At 48.9% G+C, this 9712-nt stretch overlaps 1 protein-coding gene across 1 annotated transcript; it reads left to right on the forward strand.

Annotated features, from left to right (window-relative positions):
* Nucleotides 1-6426: 6426 nt before the first annotated feature.
* ODF1 (outer dense fiber of sperm tails 1) lies at nucleotides 6427-9395 on the forward strand. The gene is made up of 3 exons (XM_075085808.1): nucleotides 6427-6497; nucleotides 6635-6880; nucleotides 9083-9395. The coding sequence occupies exons 1-3, from the start codon at nucleotides 6427-6429 to the stop codon at nucleotides 9393-9395; spliced, it is 630 nt and encodes a 209-aa protein (XP_074941909.1).
* The last annotated feature ends 317 nt before the right edge of the window (nucleotides 9396-9712 follow it).

The following is a 9712-nucleotide window of genomic DNA, read 5'->3' on the forward strand; positions in this document are numbered from 1 at the left end:
TAGCAGCTGGAATAACACACCATGTGATAGAAGTCCCTTCTTCCCCTATAGAAATGGAGCCGGGCTGGTTCTTGAAATGGCAGACAGCACACCTTCAAGGTGGAGTTGACCTGTGCTCAAAGAAATTCCCATCCATCCACATACATACCTTCTCAGCCGTGTTTGGTGCCCCTTTCAAGCAGGACCAGCTAAGCAGACCCACATAAATGTGGGTGCCACTTCCCTGTGCCTGAGAAGTCACTAGCTCTGCAGTGGCAACGTTGGCCAAGTCACCTGCACATGGTTGGTTACTCCTCCAGTGTCTGCCCGTAATTTTTCATCCGTGCCCAGAAGGGCAGGCAAGCTGTCCTGCAGCTCGCAGGAAATAATTACAGAGCAGCTCACCTTCCTGCAGCATAAAGCTCTTCCTGAGATGTCCCAGAGGCACCAGCAACGTTACTCATGGTGGGTGACGTTTCCCAGCATGATCCTCACGCCCTGGTATGGTCATCCAGCTCCCTCCCATCTGGGGCTGGTCAAGCCCAGGGCAGCACGTCAATGCTGGGGAGTTGGGGAGGAAGGGGAGGAGTGGATGTGCCTCTGGCTGTGGGAAGCAGCCCATCAAGAAATGCTTGTTTAACGCACAGCAGATTAGCTTGCCTCAGGAGTGAGCTGCTTCTGTAACTTAAACATCTCCTCATGAGTCAGGAGCCCAACCCTTTATTAGAGAGTTGCGTATTTTCAGAAATTGCTGAAAAAGTAGCAGGCATTTTGGAGAAGCTGTTTCACACTGGTGTGGCTCCACTTCCCATTTACTTGGCTGGTTCCTGTGCTGCCTCCACAGCTCACCAGCTCCATATGTGGAGCAGCTGGAGGTGGTCCAACGTGGTGCTGCCCAGGAAAAGGTGCCCTCCCATCCTGATCCTCCCCGATAAGGCAGTGAAAGGCAAAGGCTGCTGATCTCTCATGCCAGCTTTGCTGAAAAGATGCCTTCTTAGAGCTCCACCTGCAATACTCTCTATACTCTTAACTAGAGTTGCCTTGAGTCCCCCTTGTTGCTCTGCAGGATGAATGCAGGTCTCTGGTGGAGACTCAGCAGCTTCAGAAAGTCTCTTTATCTGTTTATGGTGATGCCTTAAGACACAGTACCTACCTTCAGGGGGCTGACCTCACAGCCATGGTAGAGACAGAGCTTGCATGTTGTCCTTGTCTGGTGGTATGTGGTGGTAGCACACAGCTAAGGGAGTACCCTCAACCCAGCCCATGGGTAGGCTGGGAGAAGCTGAGGAGTGAGACCTTCATCCTTCTCCTGCCTCTAGCTGCTCTGTAGAAAGAGGTGAACCCCCACCACCCCTGCCTGATGGAGTCTGTGGCCACCATCTCGCTCACAAGGCACCATGCAGACTCTTTTTGTTTGGGTAGTTTAGCATGACAAACACCGCAGTGAGTGGAGCAGCCCATAGCCCATAGCCCATTGTCACCCGGGAGGCTCATGGAAGACCCTATGGCCCTGCAAGCTGATGCCCACTCAGTGACAAGCCTGGCGCATGGACTCAGCAGGCTTTTCTGGGACAGGGGGTTTGACCGAGCACTGAGTTGTTTATGATATCCTTAGTAGGTGACCTCACCAGTCACCTACTCACAGTGATGTTGCAGACGATGCCAACTACACAACGATCTTTTCAGAGAGAAGCAAGACCATGAGAGAAGGCTGAGAGAAAAGGCAGAGAGAAAGTAGAGGGAGGCAAGACCTGCATTCTGGATGGTTTGGAGCGTTTAACCAAAAACTGAAGTCAGTTCATGGGTCACCTATGTACCTCTCTCCAGCCTATTGAGATATGTGAAGCCTGGGCTCACAAGGACTCTCTAGTATCTCCATTGATCACAGGGTCTCAGACCATTGGCTTGGCCTCTGTAAGGAAAAAACTTGCTTCATCCAATCTGCTCCTCTTGTGGTATCAATATCGAGTCACGCATCTCCCCACAAAAGGGTGGTCGGTGACAAACCTTGTCTTTATGGTTTACCCACCTGGGCAGGTTTCTTGCTTCCCAGTGTGTCCCCCATTTCTCTCACTGTACTAGGAGGAGGTGACATCAGTAATTCAGGGATTTTTATTGTTAAGATTTGCTGGGTTTTATGTACTAGGCTGAGGTGGGATCTGACTCTTTTGAACCATTAAGACCATGGGTTTCTCTATAACACCAGCACCAAAGGGATACCAGGCAACCCATCGCTGCCATTGTTTGCCAAGAGAGCCAGGTCAGTCTTTCTCCTCTGAATGCTTTTGAGGTCCCTTTCCTAGAAACGACATCCACAGACAGTAAAGTCTGTGTAAATGGGGACACTACTGGAAACAATCACGTACGTCTCAGTCTGTTGAAGCTAAATTTATAATAGTCAGCTGCTGTAATCTGCAAACTGTGCTAAATGCTAGAAAGAGGCAGCAGCCGCCTTCCAAACCTGTTTTCAAGTACACACGATCAAGAGAATCACTTGTCGCAGCCAAAGCAGGTGCACACTTCTGCTCAACCACTAGGAAGTCACAGTAGGTATTATTACCATGTAGATCTTCATTGAAAGATCAGAAAAAAAAAAAAGATTAAAAATAACTATTAAGTTGTCTAGTCTAGCCACCCATCCATCCCTTTTAAGTGCAAAGTGAATGATTTGCACGGGGAAGACCAAAGGTTTAAAGTGTGAGGGCTTTAACTAAAAACAGCAATAGAGGCATGAAAAAAAGCACACTGCCAGCATACCTTGCCAGCATGCTTGCTTAGCTGATGCAGTAAAGGGAAACAAGGCTGCAAATTACTTTCAGAGCTGTATATTTCCTTTTGGTTTAAAAAGTACAGCCCAGTTTTCAGAGCATTAAAAAAATGTCCTGCCTGCAGATAAGTTTTTATGATTTTTAAACACTGACTGAAAATATAAGTGAAAATATGCAGTTGGTGTGACAGTGCCTTCAAGGATGAGCAGCTCTGCGCACAGGTGTTTTGGGAAGCCTTTGTAAACCAGTGTTACTACTCCTGGGTTAATTGGTTCCACAGAGGGCACTTGCTGACATGGTGTTTCATCCTGCTGTGGGATTTCCCGGGAGGTTTTGGGACATGTTAGGGCAAGGAAAAGCTGTTCTCAAAGCAGGGCCAACGCATGCCAGGAGCAGTGCTGCTCGCTGCGCTTCAGCCTGTGGTGGTGGGATGGGAAAGGGGGCAGAGGAGCAGAGCAGCAGCTTGGCAAATCTCTGCTTGGCTGATGTGTGTCCACAGACACTTACTTATCCTACGTAGGATGCGTGGTGATGCCCTCCCAGTTTATTTTGCATGCAGGTCCCTTTGCTCAGTGCTCAAGGTTGGAGGCCATGCTGATGCTCTCCAGGTGTGGGAATAAATTCCCTGGGTGAGCCTGCTGCGGGGAAGAGCTCACATCCCTTGACATAAAAATGCATCCCAAAGGAGGCAGCATCCCTTGCGCACCCCTGCCTGCTGAGCCTCCCCACTCTCTTGTGGGGCATATAGTCAATCCTCAAACTCCCTGATTTCATGCACCAGGGATGTTTAACTTCAAATCATTTTCAAGTTGTTGCTTTTCCTGCAGAAATTTTATTTTGACACACATCCTTGTGTTTGGCATCTTTGCTTTGTAAAGGCTCCTGAGGTCCATACCCCCAGGACTCTGACAAGACGATTTAGCTCAATGCTCGATTCAAGTGGTCTGCTCCAGATCTCGTCTCTTCAGATGGGACTTGGCAAACAAAACTTCCTCTGAAATAAAGGATTCAGACTCTTACCATGCAAGAGAGACCTCCTGAAAGATTCTTTCATGTGGAGCCAAAGAGACTAGAGAATGTCAGAGTTTTAAAGACAAAATACTGCCATCAGAAAGGTATACAGACTTCATACAGGAGGGACCCTTCACACATTGACAGCCTTTGAATTCAGCTCTTAAATAAAAGATTTGTCTTCAGAATGAAAAAGTGATGCCTTTTATGAGTAATAAAGCATAATGCAATTTTTTTTCTGGATGAAACTATCATTCAATATATATAAAAAAAAGCTGTCTCTTTTGATTTATTGAAAAGCCAAACTCATATTTCGCCTTGGGAAAATAACACATTATCCAGCTCACCAGTTTGCAGATGCCCGAGAGATGAGGGTGTTGATGCTGCTGAGGCTGGGATTAGCTTTTGTGTCACAGGCCAGTCTGAGGGAATACGGTTCCTGTCTCAGGCTATAGCACTTACCGGAGATAATGGGACAGAAGCTGATGGTCAGTATCATTGCTGGCAATTAGGGGTTGTTAGGTTTTGCTTTGTAAGTATGTATTAAGCATTTGGCTTTTAATAAAGGGTTTTCACTGCTGGTATACGTAAATGTAATTAGGTATATAAACTTATTTGAATGTTTTAATTTATCCTTGCATATGATACACCAATGTTTGAATGTGAGCTATGTCCACCATGAAGCCTCATGTGCTTTTGTCCAACCTGAGATGTGACCTGCTCCCCTTTGTGGTTCTTGGGGTCCCCCTTTCAGCCACCGGCAGGCCCGGCTCCCTCCAGGCGGTCAGCAGGGGGAGCAGCCCCCGGGGCTTGGCTTTGCCTGCTTGGAGGCTCAAGGGGACATTTTCTTGTCTGGGGCTACTTGGTCTTTTGGATACAGCTAACAACTGTGGAAGGTGCTTCCTCCGTGGGAAGGCACCAGCAAGGTAGAGCAGCTCCGGGGTCCCAAGGGATCTTCTCCTGCTCTCTTAAATACACAGGGACTTTGTATTCCCACTGATACTCAATCCACTGCAAGCCCTTAAAGACCAGATTTCCCCAAAACATAAAGCACCCCCCACTCCTGTAGTCTTCTTTTAATTTTTCTAGCAGTATTGGACCCAGGAGGTTTTTGTGTCAATGCTCCTTGTGATTAAAGCACACCACAGATGCCTTTCAGGGAGCCAGGCAAATCCATCCACGCCACGAGCATTGCTGACATTGAAACCCATGCGGGTCATTCTCAAGAAAAACTGATGCAACAGCCTGACAGGACACAATGGCTTCAGAAGTCCTCAAGGCAGGAGCTGACGACTGTGGCACCCCTGTCCCAAGCTCCCTGAGTGCTCAGGCAACAGACCCCAGCACACACACGATCTGCAAAGGTAAAACTGTCAGCTCAGATAAGTGCTTGCAACAATTCCCTGAGTGCGCACAGCACACATGCCCTGCCTCCTTCTCTGTAAAATAACTGCAGGATGCAGCATCCTTTTTGCTGCCTTCCATCAACCAAAATCCTCATGTCACCCACTCTTGCCAAGGCAGCACCTCGTTCTGATGCATGGGCAGCTGAAAGCTGCGGAGTAACATCTGTAAGGGGGGAAGCAAATACCTGCGTCTGCTTTTCTGAGCGCCATGTTTTCTTACTACGGTGTGAGAGCATGACATAAATATTATTGAAGGTACATGTTCTCAAAGTGTTCCCAGAAGTACCTCAACTGCAGCTGTCAGTAAGGGATGTAAAGAGAACCTCCCATTTCTGCACATTTTTAACCATTTGCTGTGTCTTTTCCATTAAGAAAATAAAAAAGGCAGAGAGCTAACAGGCAGAAGGAGAAGTTCCTGGTGGAAGCAGTGGGTTTGGAGTCACATCTGAAACCTGTAGCCACTGGAGACAACCATGGGAGAAGAGAGCCGGCAGGATGGGGAGGTGGGGTGTTCCACCCGGGAGAAGCTGTGCAGGAGTTGCCATAAGCACCTCACCTTTCCCTGGCACTCACTGGGGGCTGGTGGTGCTCCCAGGGGTGCCGGCACCAGCCTGACATGTATTCAGGCCAAGGCTTCCAGTAACCTTCGCCTAACACCATGCTAGGTGACAGCAAAAAATGTGTGTAGGCATCACACAGCCAACGCCTTGTGCAAAGCACTTGCAAAAGGAGGAAAAAACAAAGAGCAATTGCACCTCTCCTTAATTTACATATTTTCTTTAAGGCCATAGTAAACAGCAGCAAAACAATGAGGAGGAGAAGGCTGCAGAGGGCAGCTGCAGTTTTGCAGCAGGTTGACAGTAACCCACTGCCAGGTGAGCATTTCCCTTCCCCCAAGGCACTGGTGGTCAGGACCTGGAAATGGGAATCCTCACGAGTTTCAAGAGGAGACCGCACTTAAAAGCTTGAGTAGAGACCTGGGCTTTGTCCATGGTGATTTTTGCCTGGGAGTGAAGAGGGTTGGCTGGCGTTCCCTCTGTGCTGGTGTGCCTGGGCAGGAGAGAGGAGGATAGCGTGGGCAGCCGTGCTGAAGCAACGTTGTGCATGAAACCACCCAAGTCACACTCCTGCTGGCCTGCAGCTCTGCTGCCTGGCCATTGGCACTCATATCCCCACCATGCCCCAAGCCCTCCAGCATGTCCCCCTGCCACGGGCTCCCTTGGTCCACGGGTGGGAGCTGCAGTGGGGGTGTGTGGTTGTACATGGATCCGGGCTGCACTTCCCACGGCAACCGTGGAGCTGTGACGTGTCAGCAGGCCCATGATGTCATAAGGTGACAACTGGAAGGCTTCAAGAGCACCTGAAGCTCCTTTCACACTCTCACCTGCAGACAAAACTCTCAAGGCAACTTTCCCCCCACTGTGAGCACAGGCTGCCACGGGCACACTCGTGCCCTGATGCACTTTGCAGTGTGACAATGTCATTGCACGATCGCCTTTTGGAAGATGCCAAGAAGGATTTGAAGCAGGCGGAGAGAGAGATGCAGAGGCAGATGAGGCTAATGGACCTGCACCTGCGGCAGCTCCATGAAAAGCTGCCTGTGTCCTGCCTGTGCAGCCCAGCCCGGTGCCCCTGCTGCCTGCACCAGCCCAGTCGCCATCCCTGGGAGAGAATGGCTCTCACCACAAGGCTGGATGTGGAGCAAGACCTGGGCAGGTAACATGTTTGCCTGCTTTCCATGGGCATCGGCATCCTTTAAGGCAGGATGCTGGGAGGTTTGGCATCAGTATCAGGAGCAAAGGTGGAAACAGATAAGCAGGATGGGAAAGAAATAGCCATTTTCAGAGAAATTAGTTGAAAGCAGAACAGGAAGGCATGGCTTGTTCAGCCAGGCAGCCCGAGAGGAGCCATGCACGCAGCACCTGCACCAGAAGAGGTTTGGACTGTGGCATTGTGACATGAATCACCTCACAAACTGCATCTAAACTAAAGTACTCAACTAGACCGAAAGCTGTTCAGCTGTGGAACAAAGTCCATCTTCAATGTAAATTCGGTTTAAGACCGTTAAACGTGTAATTATCTTCAGCAGCAGCAGAAATTTGCCTGGATGAGGTAGGGTGCAGCACTGATGCACCGCAGATGCGTGTCCGTGTTTTCCCACCTTGTACAGTAGGAGGAATAAGTGTCAGGATTTTTGCATCTCCATTGTGACCACTGGTGTGATGATTTTATTTTGTTAATGGAGTTCAAGATTGACTCTAGTAGATATTAAACCCAAAGGTACCCTACAGGAAGGGAGCTGTTGAATGGTAAAACTGTACCATTTGGGTTAAGGCACAACCAAACACTGAGAGACCAGAAGAGCTAAGAGGTCCCTTGGTCATCAGCAGTGGTGAGAGTCTCTTGCTGTATTTGTGGCATTGGTATTTTCTCCCCAAACTCAAGCTTCTCTTTGAGTTCTCTTGTATTGCTCCTGGAGATGATGATATCTTCATCTTGGCAATTAAAAATGTGTCATTTTCATCACCTGTAGACAGCAAGTACCAGCCCATGGTCTGCCACGTGCGTTATCTAGTGGGTGCAATAAAGTTAGAGGAAAAAGGAAAAAGCCTGACTGCAGGTTAATTTTACGCTTCAGTGAAACTGAAAGTTGCTGTGAGGTTATGTTAAGCTTACCCAGTGGCTGTGGCTCACACAGGGCTGTAAAACAGCTGATTTCAGATCCAGGCCCCCAGATGCTGCAGTGGCTGGCGTCCACGTCCAGATTTTCATCAGTGTTTTGAGAACGAGAGCTGGGCAGGCACAGCGTCCCATTGCATGCCAAAAATCCAGAGAAGGAATGGAAATTCAGTCTGAATAAAATCTGGGAGGTCTCCAGAGAGGCTCTGGGATGCTGGGGCATGCTCTCCCTGAGCACTGGGCTGCCCAGCCCTGCCACGTTCAGGACAACTCCCAAGCTTTAACACGAGTCCATACATCTGCCATCTGAAACCACACGGCAGGATTTCAGCCCATCGCACTGGGGAATTCAACAACCTCCTTCCCACAAAAAAAACGCCCAAAATGCCCTGAATGATCAGCTCTTCCCAGCACATTTATGCTCCTCCAACCAGCAATATAAAAAGACCAAAGGGGCAGGTGGGGGAACCATTTCTCACAGAGCACAGAAAATACATCTCAAAATCACCACATGAGGTTGAGTCATTGCAGGCTTTAAATAGGATTGCTGAAATGGGTGTACCTTGCTAACAAACCACTCGTTAGGGATTTCTCACCTTAGCGGTCATGCCCGTTCCCTCATTGCTTGCCCTATTTCCTCTTCCGTCACACACATTATCCTTTTACTTTGGTGCCTTGTGTCCAATATAGCTACTAGAATTGACATGACCCTTCCATTGTGTATTTTACAAATGGTTTGAATAAGAGCCAGCCTTCTGGTGGAGCAGAGTCACTGACAGTATTAGAAATCATTTTAATGGCTCAGTGAGCCTCCAGCCCAGCTCTGCAGGAGCATTTGGGTTTTTTTTTGCCAGATGTGTCTCTTATCCACTGATTGCTTTAAACAAAACTCCTAAGTGGAAAATGCGATCTACCTGTTTAAAATGTAGGGCAATGCGTTAAGATGGATGCACACAGCTTAGTGGGCGTATGTACATGTGAAAGAGGAGTGCTGGCTTCTCTGTACTTAGGTGAAAGAACTTTTCAGCTCCACAGTTGCCCCATGCCAAGAGGGCACGCTGAAATACTCCTGACTGCTGAGGAATGCAGGTGGAAGCTCCTTCTGATGGTGCAGACACCACCCCCCACGTGCTGTACATCAGCACAAACATGGATCCAACAGTTTCCTATTTACTTCTCTTGTCTTCAGGGAGGTCCACCCATTCCTCTTATGAGGCTGTCCTCTTGTTTTTATTCCAGCATGCAAAGAAGACTTAACAGGGTGTTGAACTCTTCCCATGATCGCAAGCTTTTGGCTTTGATGGATGTGGAGGGGTTTGACCCCAAGGAAGTCACTGTAACAGTGAAAGACGGGAAGGTGAAGGTGTTAGCGGAGCACGAGGAGGAGCACACCACCACAAAAGGGAAGACATATAACTACAAAAACATCACGAAGGAAGTCAGCCTGCCGCCAGGGGTAAGCGAGGACGAGGTGACCTACTCACTGGAACCGAATAGCATTGTGAAGATTGAAATTGCGCGCAAGTGCTACCCTTGTTCCCTGAGCCGCTGAGCCACAGCATGGAGCAGCACCCAGGCACAGTCTTTCCTCTGCCACATCCCTCCTCCCTGACGGCTCTAGGTCTGCCCCACTTACCATGCACCAGCAGCTCTGCGGGCCTCTTCCAAAATAAAAGACAGCACTCTGAGCAGCTGTGTGTGAGCCTCATTTCAAAGGGGTTTGGTGGGCAAAAGGAGGGATGCCAACAGGAAACCACAAAGATGGTTTTGGGCATACTTGGCTGTGGTCTTCTGCTGGGTACCAAAGGCAAGTCTGGAGTTGGCGTGGTTCAGGGTGGTATTGCTGTTGCAGAGAATTTAATGTATTTT

Source organism: Phalacrocorax aristotelis, chromosome 2 (genome assembly GCF_949628215.1).
Source record: "Phalacrocorax aristotelis chromosome 2, bGulAri2.1, whole genome shotgun sequence".
In the NCBI taxonomy this organism is placed as follows: Eukaryota; Metazoa; Chordata; class Aves; order Suliformes; family Phalacrocoracidae; genus Phalacrocorax; species Phalacrocorax aristotelis.

Bases quoted from the DNA above. Each gene is read 5' to 3' on its own strand.
- ODF1 (XM_075085808.1), top strand. From the start codon at position 6,427: ATGGATCCGGGCTGCACTTCCCACGGCAACCGTGGAGCTGTGACGTGT. The intron at 6,498-6,634 runs GTGACAACTGGA...TGCACTTTGCAG, and splicing joins CAGGCCCATGATGTCATAAG to TGTGACAATGTCATTGCACG. The intron at 6,881-9,082 runs GTAACATGTTTG...TTTTTATTCCAG, and splicing joins GTGGAGCAAGACCTGGGCAG to CATGCAAAGAAGACTTAACA.